Source organism: Etheostoma cragini, chromosome 21, assembly GCF_013103735.1.
Source record: "Etheostoma cragini isolate CJK2018 chromosome 21, CSU_Ecrag_1.0, whole genome shotgun sequence".
NCBI classification, from domain to species: Eukaryota; Metazoa; Chordata; class Actinopteri; order Perciformes; family Percidae; genus Etheostoma; species Etheostoma cragini.
In genome coordinates, this window is record NC_048427.1 from 8,532,842 (window position 1) to 8,552,652 (window position 19,811).

Below are 19,811 nucleotides of genomic sequence, written 5' to 3' on the forward strand. Positions count from 1 at the left end.
ACGCTTCTATTGTTAATTGTTCTTTCAATGAACTATGTATCATTTTGTAAAATTTTTCACAGTATTATCGACATGCTTTTTTTATGCGAAAAATAAAGTCTTGTCTTTTACTGTAATGTTGGACTTATTTGAAATTTATTTGTGGAATACTCAGATTTTTTTTAATTTTTGTTCCCACGTCATCGTATCATTAAACCACAATTTCAGAAGGTACAATGATCATATGTAATCCGCGTAAAATAGGGTCCTCCAAATGAGCTCCTAAAACCTTTTTGGATGGGGCCTGATAACAAACATACAACAGAGAATATAAAGACACTATTATGCACGATTATGTTAAACAGCCCTTATTATACTCCTTTTCAGCACCATATTGGTATTCTTGGGGTCTACTACAATTTGTTTACATGCTTTAATGTTCGAAAACAAGTTTCAAACAACCTATGTTGGGCAATGCTTGCTCTGCTAGCACCTATGGGCATCAGGTATGAAAAACTGAGCTGTCATTTTCAATCAGTGAGCAAATTCAAACAGGAATGTGGATGAGGCGCTTCAGGCAGTCCAGAAAAAGTGCTGTCTGTGGGAGAGAAAGCTCCCTTTGGAGTGAAATATTTGCACTTTATACATCTGTTAAACACACACTAAAAACGATATTATTTGATTAATACTGTTACTGGCACGGAGGAATTGATAAGCCACCTCAGGATAGCCGATTAAATGAACTATTCTGTAATTCTGTTTTTGGATAATATTGTTAATTGCAGTAGCTTGTCCTCAGAAACTTGTACTTGAACTGATATTGAAACGTGAACTCCAATGGTGAAATAAAGGATAGCTAATGGATAGGCTGCCTCAGGAAACAAGGTGTCAGCCGCTGCCACGTGGTTTGGTCTTGATGATGTCAACTGCACTTGTACTATATCTTATAGCACCTACACCACAGGTATGTTGTTATGATATACTTTCTTACCACATAATGTAATACATTTTATTTCTCGTGTTACCTGTTTACGTATATTCTAGACTCACTGCTATTAATTAAATTACACAATGTCACTTAAAGTTACAACCTACCTCATTAGTCTTCCATTGCTCTTGTACAGTTCATTTACTTTTACTCTTACTATAGTGGGCTGGTCATTTATTTAATGTATTCTTATTTGGTTTCGGTGTTTGTAATAGTACTTCTCTATCTGTAATCATTTCTGTCTTGTGGTGCTACAACAGCAGATTTTCCCAGCTGGGGATGAATAACGGTTAGTCTCATTTTATTTTATATAAATGTATAGTGATTTATTGTAGGTGGGTTAGTAATTAAAAGATGTGGGTGTGCTTGACATCACCGCGTGACCAAGTTTAAACCAATCAGGGTCCGGCATCGTCGTGCAATCGCTCGCCAGATTATGGTGCGACAGGCAGGACGAGAGTGAGTGGGTAACTGGCAGCAGCAGACTCCTGTACCAGAACAAGTACCGTTAGTGACTCTTTAGCGGTGTTGTTTTGACCAGGTAACGATTCCTGTACTTCGAGGAGGTGCCACTTTCATTGACAAGGTAACCCTTTGCGCCGAGTTCTTTTTAAACGCCAACATAGCTTCTCCTTAACGTTACCGGTTAACGTTAGCAAGCGACAGCAGTATGAGGCTAATGTTACAGCAGTTAGCCAGTCAGAGACAGAAGATATACAACTGTTTCCTACATCGTTTGCCTTAGCTGATATTCTTTGAAACAGAGTTACATAGATTTAACTGACTCATCAGTCCCAGGTGTTAAAAAAAACAGCGCTCATATTAATCACAAAAGGAGGCTAACCTTTTTATAGCATCTTCCTGAAGCTTGTTTTTTCCTCTTATATCTCACTACATAGGTTAGTCTACACTTACTGGCTACATTTGTCCTTCCTGTCTCCTTGTAAGGAACTTGTTTTTCATTTACGCACGGCGAGCCAAGCTAAAGTTATGATAAGTGCTTGGCTAGCTAGCTAATGAACAGTTTGTGAAGTGGGTGTGGAAGCTGGTAAAAGAGCTTTATTCATTTGTGTTGGCCTGACGCACATGGTGTGACACGGCAGTTTGCACGGGAAAAGTGATGCTAGAGCACTGCCAGGCTCATCAAACAGCAGCTGGGTCTGAAGCAGTACCCCCTTTCTGGCCCCTCTGATGCTGCCACCTCCAAATCCAATTTCCTCCATCTCTGGAGCCTATACAGTGTACAGTGACACATATTTCACGGCTAAATAGGTTTAAACAATGGACTGGAACCGTGGATTATGGCCGGCTAAATACTGGGACATCTGGCTCTGAAAGCGTGACAGGATAGTTTTGCCTAGCTAAATCCTAGCCAAACTCTCCAGGTTAAATCACCACAGACATCTTGCAGACTGTTTTTCTGTGTTGGAAGTGCAGCAGCTGATGCTGAAGTCACTACCATTAAGCTAGTATTTCAGAAGCTGATATAAAACCACCATGAAATATTATCAGCTATACCAAGGCAAAGGCGATGGGATGCATGCTTTTCAAGGCTCATTGCTTATCTCTGTTTTGAAGTAAAGGTACTTCATGAACCTGTGTTTGGGTGTTTCCACACACTGCTTTGCAGGGTTTAACCTCACTTGAAACAGATCTGACAACATGCAGCGGTGTTAATAACAGTAATGTCAAGACAAATAGTAGAACTTCCTTCACATGTTCTCCTTACATACACATAGTGTTCTATCCAGTGTACAGTTCCTAAATATGTTAAACGGCAAGTTTTGATAGCTATCTATTTGGATGAAATTGTATACGGTAGTAGTAAGAGTGGCTCTTGTCTGTCTTTATGGATCATATCTTATTTATGTCACTGGTTAAACTTAATTGCTACAGTGTTAACATGCCTCTGAATTCGGTTTCAGTGTTCCTTTTTGGCTTTATGTCTTATGAAAGTGATAATAGTATTAGCATAGTACCAACTCAGCTATCTGGGCGCCCGCAGTGGCTGTTTCCATGTTCCATGCTTATTTTTGTATGATCAACCGTTCAAACCCCAAAGATTTTCAGTGATACATACAGTGATACAAAACTCTTTGCATTTAAGAAGCTGGAAGCAGAAGATTGGAAGATTACTGAAACAAGGTTAACCAATATTTTCAGATACATTTTTCTGGTAATTGACTAATCATGTCAGCTCTAGTTTTGTCTTTGCTCTGAGTACTAACATTGGATTTGCTCTTTTTCTGTTTTTCCCTTAATTTCTGATATTCACATGTAAGACAAAGGCTGGTTTCATAACTACTAATCACTTGAATATTTACTACCTTCTCTATGATAAAAATTTGACATCATTAGTGAACTGACACCAATCTGTAGCTCTGTTGGTAAACATTCAACAATACTGAGGAGGTACAGAAAAGAGTATTTTCAGTGTGGATCTCAGCTTTCTTTAGGATTGGAACAAAGAGTAATTGAGCTGCCATCCGTCACATACAACAACCCTAAAACTCAGCAGTGTTTGTTTAGTTTGTAGTTTTTCCACTGTGGCCAGTTTTGTGATCCTAAAATAGAGAAATTATTCTTTCAGATGAATGAGGGCATTTATGCTCACTACTAACCAAGCATTAAAGGAGTTTTGATGAGTTTGTAAATCTAGGATGAGAAATAATTTGTCTAATCATATTTAATTTAATCAATCATCCAGTGTCCCACATAACACCTCAGATATTACGACAGGCATACATAGCCCCCATCTTGGTTGAAAATCAGAATTAACTTGGCCTGTAGTTTCTAAGTGCGTAAAACGCACCTATGCTTAGTTTATTAGTTGTTCTGTCCATCAATATATCTACATATTATTATGTAACTCTGTGAAACTAACTGTTGACCTCCCTCTCCCAAAGGTCCCGTGCCATCCAGCGCTACCATGTCGGCGAAAGCCATCTCAGAGCAGACAGGAAAAGAGTTCTTGTATAAGTATATCTGCACCTCAGCGGCCGTGCAGAACCGCTTCCGCTATGCCAGTGTCAACGCTGAGACTGACTGGGACCGCCTCTCACAGGAGCATCCGTGGCTGCTAACAGAGGTGTAGCTGCAACAACAGACTCAACACAACCTAAACAGCCTTCTAGTAGCCTGTTTCCTCTGCTGGCAAAAGGAATATTGAAGTCATGATGTGAATTACGTACTGTATGTCTCTGAAACGCTGTATGCATGAGTTGCAGGGCATTATTTCATCTCTTTCTCTCTCTTTTTATCTCGCTCTCTCTCTCTCTCTCTCTCTCTCTCTCTTTCTCTCTCTCTGAAAAATAAAGCTAGGCTTGCTAGAGCATTTAACTTTTATGATACTCAAAAGAATTTTTAGGAGCATACTAGAACATACCAACTATCTAAGGTTGAGTTTGAACCAGGGTGAACAAATTGATAAAGAGTGCCATTAACAGGGCACCTGGATAGCTCATTTGGTAAAGCGGGCGCCCATATAACGAGGTTTAGTCCTCAATGCAGGTGTGTGTGTGTGAGTGTACGTTTGTTCAAATTTACTAGCAAGTAATATTTTCACACGGAGAGCTTCTCATATTTTTGGGGGAAATTTGTGTTAGCAGTATCATATTTTAGCCTGGTATAAGTTTTGTTTGTCACACCAATATTGTTGCAAATCTGTGATTTACGTTTAATATGTGGCTGGTCTTTTTTTTCATTTGCTTCCCTTATAGCGGCTGGTGGTAAAGCCAGATCAACTAATTAAGCGTCGTGGGAAGCTCGGTCTGGTGGGCATCAACCTGGACCTGCAGGGTGTCCGAGAGTGGCTCAAAGCCCGTCTCATGAGAGAGACCACTGTGAGTTGACTGTTGAGTGAGTTGTCTGTCTTAGTGAGCGTTCAGACCAAAAGCAGCCGAGCACTACCCATGAGACAATGAAATCCAGGAAGTCCAGCAGAAGTAACTGATCAAAGAGACTAAAGGTTTATCAGACAACAAAATGCAGCACAGTTGTTTATAATACTAGATTCAGATTAAACTCAATCCGATAATACTAGAGAAATGTCTGTCTGGTTATTGCTTGTTGTGATGATTGGCACGTAAAACGGTAGAACTATATTGCAAAGTAATCTTCCAGAACAATGTATTTGGATGGATTTCATTGGCCAATACTGACATGCGCTACATTATTTCACACAGTTCTGAACACGGCTTTACTGGTCACTTAGCTGTCTTGCCATCCAGACAAAGAACAGTCTGTCTTTGTGAAGGGACGGCATTCTGTGTCTGTACCCCCATTCAAAATGACCTTTTTCTCAGATAAGTATCCAATACTACTCTGCCTGCGAGTGTACCAGCTCACCATCAACTTACTGTTAATTTGTTCTCCAGCTCTCTAGACTTGAAAACCCATTGCTAATTTTTTACTGATCTTTGTCATCTGTTTGAAATACAACTTAATTATCCCTCATAAAGGGAATTTGGGACATACCAGCAGACAGCATTAATGGTATATGTGATGTTATAAAACCACAAAGACAACTCATTTAAATGATCAAATTGCATTATATTTGAGATATGTTTAGCAAAGTATCTAAACTAATAACTATTTAATAACTAATTATGTTGTAAATAAAGATAACTTTGCAGTCTAAAAGTCTGACCAATGTAGTAAATCTCATGACTGCCACATTGACTTTTTTATTTTTTATACAGCACCTGAAGAGAATGTAAGAGAGTTCCTTGTCCTTTAGTCCCAGCGTATGGATATGTTTGTACAAGGTCACTGTGTCCAGTGCCAGTGATCATGGGCTTATGTTTAGATCTGCCAGGTCAGAGGTTAATGGAGGAGGGTGGTCTATTCTGGTCAACCAAACATGCTGTGCTGCACTTCAAACAGGTTGTTGCCAAACTTCCAGTACTTCTTTGTGCTTTCCTTTCAATAAAAAAATAAAAACAACAGATGCACATACAAACTAGGGCTATGCAATTACTCGAAATTTTAATTGCAATTACGATTTTGGTTACTAATGATCACAAATACAGAAAACTCAAGAAAAATGATTATTTGCGTTTTGCAATTGAACTCCTTTGTCTGGTGTTCTGAATGGGGGGGGGGGGGAGTATTAAGAATGTTTTTTACTTTTTCACTTTGTTTTTAAGTTCAATAATTGCAACATCTTTCCAAAAGTCAATGATTAATGGTGTTAAATAATCATGATTTCAATATAGACACAAAATAATCATGATTTAGGATTATTTTTCCCATGCTCGAGCAGCCCTAATATAAACAGGGTGTGTAAAGATGGTGATAATAATTCAACCTTGGAAGCAGATTGTAAAGCAGTGCAGACTCCACTTCCAAATCTTTAACTAGGTCAGTCTAACATGTTTGTCTTGAATAGGTTGGCAAGGCTAAGGGTGTGCTGAAGAACTTCCTCATTGAGCCATTTGTTCCACACCCACAGGTAATGTATGCTAGTTTCTTAAGTCATTCCACATCCTGTTTGTTCTGTTTGAAAGCCACGTTAAGTTTATTTGTGTAGCCCGTTAGACCCAGGCTAACTAACTAAAGAAATAAACAATCAACCCACTCAGCAGGTAATTGAAACCTCTAGGGCCAGGATACAAACAATATTTGTGTGTGTTTTGTATTAAGGTCAGTGTGCATGTGATTAATTGTTTCCTCACAGTTTTGTGAAGAAACAGAGGTTGAATAGTGTTGCAGTATGTGTGTGTGATTTACTATTGTGAGAAAACGTGCCTTTATGAATGCCAGTTTTGTTAAAATAGAGAACTGTATGTTTTGGACATTTAAAGAGCTTGTCAGCCTTTTGTAAAGTGAAAAGGAAAACTCTGCAATTTGCAAAAATAAATTTGTGAATATGTGTTTGTGTACCCTACCATCTACTGATCCACCCAGGATGAGGAGTTTTATGTGTGTATTTATGCCACACGGGAGGGCGACCATGTGCTTTTCCACCACGAGGGAGGAGTGGAAGTGGGTGATGTGGACGCCAAGGCCCAGAGGCTGATGGTTGCAGTGGATGAGAAGCTGAGTGAGGACCAAGTCACAGAGCAGCTCCTCACACATGTTCCTGATGAAAAGAGAAAGTACGGACACATCCTTTTTTATTATTATTTATTTGTCTTTATCTACAGCAGTCAACTTAATTTGAGAGAAACTTTGATAAGAGTTGCCCTACCCCCTCATGTCTTTAGCCCGTCATTGCTACAAATACACAGTAAAAAATGCCAGTGAATCAAAGAAGGTTTCTTTAGTGTAGTTTGTCTTTTGCTGTTGTGTGACCTTGAGTAGTGTGTTTAGTTTTTCCCTTTTCCAAATACCATCCCCCCCGTGTGCAGAGAACATGCTGATCTCTCTTTTATGCTGCATAACATTTCTGTTTGGGACTAGTTTCTCAGAAGCTCGAGGCTTGGACGAAAAGTGTGATCATCTATGAATCTTATTATGCTGCACTGTCTGTTAGACACAGCATTTAGCCTGATTATTTGGCAAGAAAATGTTATATTTTTATATAATGTATGGTCTAGTAATATTAGTTGTTGTCCTCTCTTGAATAATGAGTTTAGTTGACTGTTTTTGCGTTTGTTCTTTCCTTCTTAAAGAGTCTTGGCCAGTTTTATAGTAGGACTCTTTAACTTCTATGAGGACCTCTACTTCACTTACCTTGAGATCAACCCTATAGGTATGTTTTTATTAACTTCAAAGATCGCTGCTCAACTGTGTATATGTATATTAATTTCTCTTTTATGACTTCTAGAAGTGTCCTCCTTTAGTCTGGGAAGGAAGATGGGAATTGTTTTGTCACTGTAACTGCTCCATTTGTGCATTATTAATTCCATAGAATGAGCTAAGTACTTTGAGAGGATTTATTATTAGTTCATGGGAACAAGTTATTAATGTGTGCACATTCATGATCAAGTTCAAATTCACAAACTGTTTACTACTGTTACATTTTCTTCTATAACATCTGTATCTAAACAAAAAAAACATTAAAATGTCAAATTAATGGATAACAAAATATTTACTCTCTTAACCAGTCGTCACCAAAGATGGAGTGTACGTCCTCGACATGGCAGCCAAGATTGATGCCACAGCAGATTACATCTGCAAGGCTAAATGGGGTGATGTGGAGTTTCCACCACCCTTTGGAAGAGAAGCCTATCCAGAGGTGAGTTCAAAAGCAAGATAGAGCAACTTTTTAATGTCTCAGCCAAAACCTTTTAAATAACACCTTAAACTTGATCTCAGTTTATGCATCAGTCCTTGGCCTTATTACAGTAATTTGTCCATTGCAGGAGGCATACATAGCTGATCTGGATGCAAAGAGTGGTGCCAGTCTGAAGCTTACGCTGCTGAACCCAAATGGCAGGATCTGGACCATGGTGGCTGGAGGAGGGGCTTCAGTAGTCTACAGGTACACCATTTATTAGTAAAATGCCTTTTTAGGTGAAAGAAGCATTCAAAGTGTTTTGTTGGATGATTGATATACAGTATATTCAATATTGTGCGCCACTTGTGTTGCTCTTTGCCTTGAAATTTGAAACCTTGTTGTAGTTGTTTTTTGGGGCGGCGTTTTGTTTGTCCTGTGCACTTGAACAAAGTTGTGTTCAGTTGACGCAATACCTAATCCTGCCAATGGATTTGCCCTATTCCACTGATCTATAGTTGGCAGTAACGTGCCAACAAAGCAAGTGAAGAGGAAGACTGCAAGCTAGTAAACGTGGATATAAACAATTTTTTTTAAGACTTAAAATACTTTCCTTATGAAAAAAAAAAAAGGCTTTGCAACTTTTGTTAGACTCTAGGATACACATACTGTGTTTTGTTAAATAAAACTGAATGGAAAGAACTACACAGGACACAGTTGATTAAAACTAAAAACGGCAACTAGAATCAGGACACAGTACCTAACTGTCCACTATCCCGCTTCCTTAGCGACACTATCTGTGACCTGGGCGGTGTGGATGAACTGGCCAACTATGGCGAGTACTCTGGCGCTCCCAGTGAACAGCAGACTTACGACTACGCTAAAACCATCCTCTCTCTCATGACACGGGAGAAACATCCTCAAGGTAGGTACAACCAACTCTTTGTTAGGGCTTGTTTGCACACATTTAGGCCAAAGGTGAACAGGGAGAAAGGGGAGATGCACACTTGTAGAAACCAATCTTGACTGTTTCAGTTAAATCAGACATTTCTTATAAACTTGACAGAGTTTGCCTTAAGCATGTTTTCCTTAAGTCTGTGTTTTGATCATTCCTCCACACTGTGGACCTGGTCACTCTCTTTTAGTGTGTCACAAGGCCCCTCTTCACTGTATGTTGCCAGCAATAGACTTCCTGGCTGTCACCAAACTGTTATTGGGGTGTCACATTTCAGTCAGTAACATTTTCTGCACATATCATCTCTCTGTATCCTGCAGGGAAAGTGCTGATAATCGGAGGAAGTATTGCCAACTTCACCAATGTGGCAGCCACATTCAAGGTAAAACACATTGACGTTTCAGATAATTACGTTAATCATTTTTAATAAGTGAAGAAAAAAAACTCAATTTTTACCCCTGAAAATATAAAAGCACATTGTCCATGTTTGATTAATTCAGCACCCATGAATAAAACAGAACATCCATAGATTACTTATAGAAGACAACATTAAAGGTATATTTAGTAGCATTGTCGGTTGGTGTTTGCAGATACACTTCCACACAATTCTAGTGGGGGATTAAGAGGATTACGTTTGTAGACGTCTATACATTTATTTATTTTAGGGAAATGCTGCTTAGTATGCCTAAAGTACTGTCTCTATGTTAAATACTGATGATGCTATCTTACATGGGACACTCACTGGAAGTTGGTCTGAACACACTGAGACCAAATAATGACAAAATGTCACCTTGTTCTTTCTGATATGGACATATAAATGGGGTTAATTAAACCAACACTGGCATTCTTGTCTCTAAGCAGCTGTTACTGGCTGACATACCCATGCAAATATTTAGAGAATTCATGTTTTTTTTTTGTAAACCACATAGCTGACCTGCCTGTCTCCCTCCCCAGGGCATTGTCAGGGCAATCAAAGATTACCAAGGTCCTCTGAAGGAGCACGAGGTCACCATCTTTGTTCGACGTGGCGGGCCCAACTACCAGGAGGGACTGAGGGTCATGGGGGAAGTAGGTGAGTGAGATGAAGAAGTAAATGCCTAATCTGAGAACAAATGAATTTGATGACTATGTTATATAATTTGTCCATAGAGATAAACTTGGTGTCGAGCTATTTTCTGGTGATTTTATTAGATTACACATGACCCTTACAGAGGGATAATAATGTTTTTAATGCATGCACAGGTGATATGAGAGCATGAATACCAAAAGTGTTTTCATGCATGCCAAATTGTTTGCAATTATTTTAAATTGAGTTGTTTAACTCTGTTTCTTACTGCAGGGAAGACCACAGGTATTCCCATCCATGTGTTTGGTACTGAGACCCATATGACAGCCATTGTTGGAATGGCTCTTGGCCACCGGCCAATCCCTAACCAGCCTCCAATGGACGCGCATACAGCGAACTTCCTCCTCAATGCCAGCAGCAGTGCAATGGTATTTACATTCAGTCACACACTGAGGGGATAGTAGTGTAGTCTGCAGGTCTTCTGCTTCGCTTTTAAACACATTTTAGATGTCATATTGTTTGAGACAGGCACCCCATTTTCAAGTGCTAATTGTCTGCTGAGTTAGATGGACATTTTAAATATGTACTCCTTTTTAACTGTTTGAGAGTTAAAGAAAATTACTATTGCTAAATAATTAATTGTCTAAGATGCATTAACATCAGAGATTGAACATGCATGACTGTATTGTATCACAGGTAAGTAAATTCCTTACCTCCTTACATCTCTTGCTACAAATGATCAATAGCTGAATCTACTTGTGCAAACAATTTTAGCTTTGAAAGGTTTGGCCTTTAGAACTTGTTTGATTAACTCTATTGTATAACATTACATGTGTGTCTTTGTATATAGTCTGTTTTTATTTATTAATTGTGGTCCTTGATATTCTTTAAAAAAGAAATGCTTAAATGTCAAGGCTAGATTGACTGCTGAAAAGCTCAAATCTGGAAAGACATGTGTACTTAAAATGTAAAAATATTAATAATAGGGAATTTGTTAGCTTACTGCTAACAATTATCTTTGGAAGCTTCTGTATAACTTTAAATAACATACATTTGTTTCTCTCCACTTTCTGTACCAGACTCCAGCTACAACAAGGACAGCTTCATTCTCTGAATCAAGGAAGTCTAATGATGTCACCCCAGCCAAAAAGTCTAAAGCAGGGCTTCCAGCAGGTAACTAACACAGTAGCACTCACGTCTCCAGCGTGTCTTATCAGCAAGACTCCATATGTACTCATGCACTTCTGCTTTTTCATTTCACTTATCCTTGCATCCTGTATTTATCTTCCCCCCCCCAAATGCCACTATTCTGCATTTTAATTTTCTTTCTATTTTTACCTTCCTCCCCTTCTTGTTTTGCTGCACAAACTGTCCACTCACCCCTTATTTTTTCATGCTCGTTTCTCTAAGACTCTCTTCATTCTATACTGTGGCCTCTGAAGAATGTGGTCACAGGCGATTGGAAAGGTAAGCGATAGGTGTGCCATGCTCCCACTGCTCTCGGCTGCTCACACGCTCCTCTCTCTCTCTCTCTCTGTCTCTGTCTCTGTGTGTGTGTGTGGTTTGCATCACCTCAGTGAGTACATTGTATTCTGTAGAAATAAAATGTTTGTGGGTTTTTTCTCTTTTTCCTCCCATCCTTAGAATAAATAAAAACTGTAGATAGAGTTGTAGATAATCCACAAATATAGCATATGTTTTCTAATACTAAGATGAATGTACTGTATATGTCATCTTTTAGACAGAGTTGTGTTTGTAGGGCAGATTTTATTGTAATATTAAGACACTCAACACAGGTTATGTGATTGATTTTGATTGTGGCAAGACCATACTTGTTAGTTTGGTTTTCACAGCAAAGGCATGCTCTCTAGCACCTGAGATTTGCATGGCCTTTCCACTGGTGTGCTTTTTATGAAGTGTTTTCAGAGTTGGCACGCAGTTTACAGAATGCACTGAAGTCTGTTCAATAATAAGATAAAGTTGCACTTATTGTTTTCTCTTTTTCTGTGCTCACTATGTTGTATTTTGTGTTCCCTTCCCATGGGGTCACAGAAGCGCAAGCTTCTTCAGGCTGCAGCGGAGGTATGGAAGGGTGTGAAAAACCTGTCCTCCTGCCCTCTCTGTCCACTTCCCCCTGCCTTCCCATTCTTGTCTGTCCTTCTTTTTCTACATTTTTATAGTGGCTTACTCACTTTAAGGGGTGCTGTTTTGTGTCTCTGAGCTAAAACTGGTCAAAGAAGAATTGCCATCCAAAATGACATTGGTGAATTATTTGGTACGGTAGGTGTTGTGAAACTAAACCAGGACAGACATTTCTTTTAATATTATAAAAATTGTATTTTAGGGATACCTTAAATAAATCATTTCAACATTTGCTTTCCCTTTAAGACAAGCTTCATCCTAAAACCAGGTTATCTGATGGTCAACCATACTATCTTTCCATAATAGTGTCATAATTTGACCAGTATGATCTATGACAGTCTCACAGGTATTAAATTAAAATCTTTATCGTAAACCCTGCAGAAACCCTGTAAAACATTACTTGTCACTCTATAGCCCTCTGTTAAAGAGGCAATAATAGTGTTGGACAATTGATAGCTCTGTGCACAACTTCTTTGGATCAGATCAGAGAACCAGAGAAGGCAGTCAGTCTGGACAGAGAGGAGAGACTTGGGAGGACTGGAACAAATGTGTGGCAAGATGGTGATTAACTTAACAAATGCTTCAAACCTCATTGTACACTAACATTCTGCATTTTAAATGGAATACTTGACACAGGATCATCTTTCTTCGTGCACTACTGCTGGGTTGCTTTATTCTGGACCTTGCCTTGCATTATATATATTTAATTACTAGTAAAAGCTTTGCCATCAACGATCAAGGCGTACGGGGTATTCGTGCTTGGTAATTGGCTAGTAGAGTTTCTAGCAGCACTAAGTAAAGTAAAATCACTTTTGTAATGCAAGATTAATGCATTGAAAAAAGGGGAATTTCTTGCATTATGTGGTCATAAAAAAACACTGGCCCTTGATGGTCAAACCAAGTTGCCAGTTGTCTGTCTGAGACAATGCAACTGCCAGGCCATGTGCAGAACCTAGAGATTTTAGTAGCATTTGAGAACGGAAAGAGTTTTTAACATAACTTCAAGCAATATGTGCCCATCCACCAGCGGTTCCATTTTAACACCAAATTTATACTTTTTAACTGTGTGAGGTGAACAGAAATTTACTTTCAGAGTAACTTGGTTACACTTACAAATGTATGTAATTATCTTAGGTTAAATGCAATAGCAGCACTAAAACCAGATGTGTGGTGCCAAGATTATAATGCATCGGTAAAAACCCTGCCATATGCCTAATGCAGGCAAACAAACATTATCAACAAAGAGAAAGATGACTTCATTTTGAAGCTTTGTTTTCTGTGGTGAAGAGTTATTTTCTCTACCTCCTGTATCTCTTTCCTCAGTGAGTTCTATCTCTACTCTGCTTGATGCCATCCCCATTCCTGCTATCTGCCTGAGCCTGACCCTCGTCTCTTGCCTGTGATATGTGTGTTTCTGCTTCCAGTTGTGACTTGACTCTCTCTGCCTTCTCATTCATTTAGCCAAAGCCACCACACTCTTCAGAAAACAAACCAAGACAATTGTCTGGGGCATGCAGACACGTGCCGTGCAGGGCATGCTGGACTTTGACTATGTATGCTCCCGGGACGAACCCTCTGTGGCAGCCATGGTCTACCCCTTCACGTAGGTCCCTCAAGATCTCAAGTTTGTCTAAAATTGGTAATTCCCTTAATATTTACGGATTAAGGACATCTCCCCTGTATTACAATAGATGGTTCTTTAACATAACTTCTAGTTGTGACATTGTCATTGTCATTACTTGATTTAACTTGTCAAGTCTTCATATCTTGTATCATATTCTCATGTTTCATCCTGATTTGGGAAAAAAAAAATAATAATGAACTAACTTGGTATCCTGTACTCAGCTCAACTTTCTACTGTAGTTGGAAACCAAACCTAAGAACTGAAAACAGGTTTTGAAACAGAATTTATAATCCTACTTGCACCTTTTTGTAATAATTTTGTCTGGAAATATGCATATCCGTGGTGACAGTAGTTTTCCAAATTTGTAAATCTGAGTATAAATTTAAATTTGTTCCAAGTACAGTAGTTTTCTTATCTTACATTTCGGTGTTGCACAGGGGAGATCATAAGCAGAAGTTCTACTGGGGCCACAAGGAGATCCTGGTGCCGGTCTATAAGAACATGGCTGATGCTATGAAGAAGCACACTGAAGTGGACGTCCTGATCAGCTTTGCTTCATTGCGCTCAGCCTTTGACAGCACAATGGAGGCCATGCAGTACCCACAGGTAGAAAGACATACTGTCAAACATGTTAACATATAAGCCCATACAACACTGCATAAAAATGTAAGATTCAACCAGACGTGAAAGTCTCCCCTCTTATTCCATTGTGTTTTCAGATCCACACTATCGCAATCATAGCTGAGGGCATTCCTGAAGCTCAGACAAGGAAAATAATTAAAGTGGCTGATGAGAAAGGTGTCACGATTATCGGCCCGGCTACGGTATGCAGTCATAACTTGCAAACAGAGATGATTTATAAAAAAAAAAATGTATATAGTATGTGTTTAATCAACAATGTATGTAAGCAGAAAATGGCCAATTTCAACTGGCATACATAAGTTAATTTGATACCCATTACTTTCTATCTCCCAGGTTGGTGGCATTAAGCCTGGCTGTTTTAAGATCGGTAACACAGGTGGCATGCTGGATAACATCCTGGCTTCAAAACTTTATCGTCCTGGCAGCGTGGCATATGTGTCGCGCTCTGGGGGCATGTCAAACGAGCTGAACAACATCATTTCCCGCACTACAGATGGCGTCTATGAAGGTGTGGCCATCGGAGGCGACAGGTACAAGTACTTATTTGCAAATGATTTGCTTAGCAGTCAGAGACCGTTGTCCTTTTAAAGCCTGTTGTGAAACTATTGGTATTAGTATTGCTATCCCTGCTCCACAGAAACACATTGTCTTTTGACTTTTGAAATCATTGTGTTTTCCTCCTCTTGGTCTAGATATCCAGGCTCCACCTTCATGGACCACGTCCTTCGTTACCAGGACACTTCAGGGGTTAAGATGATAATAGTGCTGGGAGAGGTGGGAGTAGCTCCACGGATGTTTACACATTAACATCACCTAATGTTAATATTTTATTTTTTAATAATTATGCCATAAGCCTCTCTTTCACTCTGTCTACCTAGATTGGAGGTACAGAGGAGTACAAGATCTGCCAAGGCATCAAAGAGGGCAGGATAACCAAGCCTGTGGTGTGCTGGTGTATTGGAACCTGCGCCACCATGTTCACTTCAGAGGTTTGGTTGCTGTCTTGAAATAACTTGCTTTGGATTTTGTTGTTGTAGTTTACACAAAATTCTGAGTTTTTGAGCTCAACCGGTCATACGGCCTTTTTTAGGTTCAGTTTGGCCATGCAGGGGCCTGTGCCAACCAGGATTCAGAGACTGCAGTAGCCAAGAATCAGGCTCTGAGGGACGCTGGTGCCTATGTACCAAAGAGCTTTGATGAGCTGGGGGATGTCATTAAGTAATTAAATTCATCACAGTCATACCAGAGTTTGTCATTGCAATGTGTTTAGGGTTTTTCACTGATACTGTGAATATATGGTGAAACAGGACCGTTTATGACGAACTGGTGGCCAATGGTACCATCATTCCAGCCGACGAGGTGCCTCCCCCAACAGTGCCTATGGATTACTCTTGGGCCAGGGTAAGAAACTTCATCAGTACTCCATCGGAAACCTCAACATCTGTCCTAGCCGCCAAAGAATCAAATAGTATCATGTAAACGGTAGTAACAATTTAGTTCTTATGATTTTCATGGTAATGTGTTGCGTTTTATTTTTAAAACTAGCGGTTGACAGAAATGATTTTTAAGTCCACTATCTATTTTGGCTAATATTAAGCATACATATGACATGCAGTTGTTGTTTCTTTGTCTTTGATCTAGGTATTTACTTTTTATAACTTGTCAGTCTTCTCTGGTAGACAAATATGTAATAGTGCCATGGTTTCTATTACCTCTAACATATCGGTGGCATTTCAGTCCCCTGTTACTTATCAGCTGGCAAATACCTGGTACTGATCCCTCCTTCCCACTGTAGAAACAGTTTCACAGTGTTTATTACCTGTGTTAATCGGTTTTATTTTCCACTGCATTTTCTCAAGGAGTTGGGCCTGATCCGTAAGCCAGCCTCATTCATGACTAGCATCTGTGACGAGCGAGGCCAGGAGCTCATCTACGCTGGCATGCCCATCACTGAGGTCTTCAAAGAGGAGATGGGTTTAGGAGGAGTGCTGGGCTTGCTTTGGTTCCAACGCCGGTTGGTATAATGACTAGACGACAACTAGCGTTAATCGGTTACTGAGAAAAAGTGTCATACAAATATATTTTCAGTGGAATAAGCTGTGCTTTGTTTCTGTCTAGGTTGCCGCGCTATGCCTGCCAGTTCATTGAGATGTGCCTGATGGTGACTGCTGATCATGGGCCTGCCGTCTCTGGTGCACACAACACCATCGTCTGTGCTCGTGCTGGCAAGGACCTTATCTCAAGCCTTACCTCTGGCCTGCTCACCATTGTCAGTACTGCTTGCATACAAACTTAATGTACATACACTGTGCCACCATCTTTAACCAGAAAAGATTTCAGAAATTATCTCTACCTATCTGCTGTCTTTTACTGCTTTGACCACATGGTTAAAACTGTTGTTTCTCTACTGAATCAGGGTTTATTCATAAATTCCAGGGGGACCGTTTTGGAGGTGCTCTGGATGCAGCTGCAAAGCTGTTCAGCAAGGCATTTGATAGTGGCATGCTGCCCATGGAGTTTGTTAACAAGATGAAGAAGGACGGCAAGCTGATCATGGGCATTGGCCACAGAGTCAAATCAGTAGGCAGCACTCAGTTTTTACACTACCTCAAGTTGCATTATCAAGATCCATAAATGATGTGACACTTTTAGACTATAGTGATCATACATCTATATCATACAAAAGATGGATACCTTATAGTTCACAGCTTTAAAAACAAGAAACACAACACAAAGCCGTAACAGTTTGTCTCTGTTTTCAGATCAACAACCCAGACATGCGGGTCCAGATTCTGAAGGACTTTGTTAAGCAGCATTTCCCCTCCACCCAGCTCCTCGACTATGCACTAGACGTAGAGAAGATCACTACCTCCAAGGTACATGTCACATGCGATTAGCACAAGTGAAAACTCAATCAATTCTCAATAAACCCAATAAAATCAAATGGTCTTGAAGGACAGGTGTGTCAGGAACGCCAGCATCAGGGCAATTAAATAAGTAAAGAATCTTGCATAGTGTCCACATCTCCCGATGAGATCATTTTACTGTCAAATATGCAACATTTCACTGTGACATCTTTGGACCTTTGCTCCTTTTTATGTTAACCTCTAACATTTAGATTTCCTTTCTTATTTTCAGAAACCCAACCTGATCCTCAATGTAGACGGTTTTATTGGTGTTGCCTTTGTGGACCTGCTTAGGACATGTGGGGGTTTCACAAGGTAAGAATCAAACTCCAAGACGATATGTGTTACTATATTCCCATTCAGTATCTGTAAATACACCACTTTCCATGTATGAGTGCCTAGGATGAGCTAAAGTAGTTGACAAACACTCATGTGCTTACGACTTACATTACAGTGTGGTATAATAGCAGGCGTACTGTTGATAGCAAGCACACTGTCCAGTATTGTTTATCACATGAATGTTGAACTGGTTCCAGAGACGAGGCTGACGAGTTTGTGGAGATTGGTGCACTAAATGGGATCTTTGTCCTTGGCCGCAGTATGGGATTTATTGGTGAGTCTCGTTCAGTTAGAGCCATGACACTAAGATTCAAAGTATTATTAAAGCAAGACCTCTAACTAGTGTCTGTCTTGTATTAGGACATTACCTGGACCAGAAGAGGCTGAAACAGGGTTTGTACCGCCACCCCTGGGATGACATCTCCTATGTGCTTCCTGAACATATGTCCATGTAATCTCCACATTACAGACTGGGACACACTTCCAGAAGCGACTGCCCAAATAGGTCAGGCAGCATTACACATCTCTCTCACCGTATATGTACTCTCCAGTTATGGCAACAGCGGCCTTGGGAAAACTGGGCAGGGGGATTTTGGAAAATGGAAGTACTGTCTGGCTGACAGATATGGGTAGAAGTTTTCAATCTTGTTTTTACAGAGAAAAGGGGAAGTAAATTTTTTTAGATTTTGTTTTTGACTAATTATGAGTCTGAGATGTTACTTACTTCAGTTTTGACCACAAACTTTAGCAGTTGCAGAAGCACAGAATTAATTAGTACTTTAAAAAAAAGGGCAGGATTTAAAGCACAGTTAACACGTGACTCCTGCATTAAGGAGTCTGATTAGGTAATCTGCAGTAACGGCATCTGATGTAAAATTTATTCAAGCTCAATATCTCTTTTTTTCATTCTACTTGCAGAGAATAATAAAAAATGAAATGATTATAATCAGTATTGGCCTATTTTAGGCCATAAGGAAGTGTGCTCAATTATGCTGTCTGTTTTTCAGAGCATTGCACCTTAGTGACACTAGCAAATCTCAGTTCCTCCAGGTTTCAATCCAACTAAAAGAGACTGTTGTCGTTACCAAATAAACCAAAGTTATTTTTAGGAATTTTTTGTCTTTGTTAAAAGTTTTAAAAAATTAAATAAAACCGGTCCATTGGTTGATGGTATTGTTATTGGTTGAGTTTATCTAGATCTTATGTTTTGAAAAAGGAGGCATTTTAATGGGATAAAGGATATAAACAAACTAATTTGGGTGTCATTTCACTATTTCCTTTCCGAGAACACTGGTTGTAAACTAGTGGTTGCAATTTGTCACCTACTGTAAATTAGATGCAGTTTTAAAGGTGTATAAGTCTTTCACACCCAGTATGAACAGAACTACTTCTGTTGCGGTTCTGTGTTACTGTTTCAAAAACAGGAAAATGCTTCATGAATGAGCCCTTTGAATCTTTGAAAGCATTTTTTGGTGAGGGACCATGAAAGTACTTTGCTTTATTAGGGGAAATTATTTATCATAATACAGATAATAATACGGCTCCCTAAAATAATTGTCCAACCATCACTAAAGACTTGACACCAACTCAAAATGCTTTGTAACCGCCCACTGTAAGGCCTGCTGTTTCGTCTTGTTTTGCTGTTTTTATTTAACTGTGGAAAAAAAAAATGCTTTTTTTTGTAAAATGCTCTCATATATTAGTATAATAATAATAAAGAATGTATTGTTTAACTTTTCATTGTGGCTGAAGTGTCTAAATCTGTTCTTGGTGAAGAAGTGTGAGCTTTGAACAGAGGTGATAAGCTTGAAACTAAAGCTGCATCTCATAACCCTTACTTGACTCTTCTGTCCTCTACTGAACCGGAAGTTGTTCTGTCCCTCTTTGGTGAAATCTCAAAGCTTTTATTTCTACCCAAGGGGCCAAGCATCATGGAGGGATCAGCGAAGAACTAATGAGCAACTGGATCTATGATTCAAGAGTCATCACCAGATTAAATGCACATAGGGAC

General features: G+C 39.5%; 1 protein-coding gene across 3 annotated transcripts; it reads left to right on the forward strand.

The window, feature by feature from the left end:
- The first annotated feature begins 1,361 nt into the window (after positions 1–1,361).
- aclyb (ATP citrate lyase b) lies at positions 1,362–19,459 on the forward strand. 3 transcript variants are annotated; one of them, XM_034861474.1, is made up of 30 exons: positions 1,362–1,553; positions 3,874–4,055; positions 4,687–4,809; positions 6,357–6,419; positions 6,875–7,065; positions 7,582–7,661; positions 8,017–8,147; positions 8,275–8,393; positions 8,915–9,051; positions 9,402–9,463; positions 10,036–10,153; positions 10,421–10,575; positions 11,227–11,320; positions 11,558–11,614; positions 12,200–12,229; positions 13,751–13,892; positions 14,351–14,519; positions 14,633–14,737; positions 14,889–15,085; positions 15,248–15,329; positions 15,434–15,544; positions 15,646–15,773; positions 15,863–15,956; positions 16,415–16,569; positions 16,674–16,824; positions 16,992–17,135; positions 17,318–17,431; positions 17,694–17,776; positions 17,998–18,074; positions 18,161–19,459. In XM_034861474.1, exons 2-30 carry the CDS (start codon positions 3,897–3,899, stop codon positions 18,253–18,255), a joined length of 3,366 nt encoding a protein of 1,121 aa, XP_034717365.1. In that variant the 5' UTR covers positions 1,362–1,553; positions 3,874–3,896; the 3' UTR covers positions 18,256–19,459. The 3 variants fall into 3 exon arrangements, with proteins under 3 accessions (XP_034717365.1, XP_034717366.1, XP_034717367.1); XM_034861475.1 differs by lacking the exon at positions 11,558–11,614; XM_034861476.1 differs by lacking the exons at positions 11,558–11,614; positions 12,200–12,229.
- The last annotated feature ends 352 nt before the right edge of the window (positions 19,460–19,811 follow it).

Bases quoted from the DNA above. Each gene is read 5' to 3' on its own strand.
- aclyb (XM_034861474.1), top strand. From the start codon at position 3,897: ATGTCGGCGAAAGCCATCTCAGAGCAGACAGGAAAAGAGTTCTTGTAT. The intron at 14,738-14,888 runs GTATGCAGTCAT...TCTATCTCCCAG, and splicing joins CGATTATCGGCCCGGCTACG to GTTGGTGGCATTAAGCCTGG. The intron at 16,570-16,673 runs GTTGGTATAATG...GTTTCTGTCTAG, and splicing joins TTGCTTTGGTTCCAACGCCG to GTTGCCGCGCTATGCCTGCC.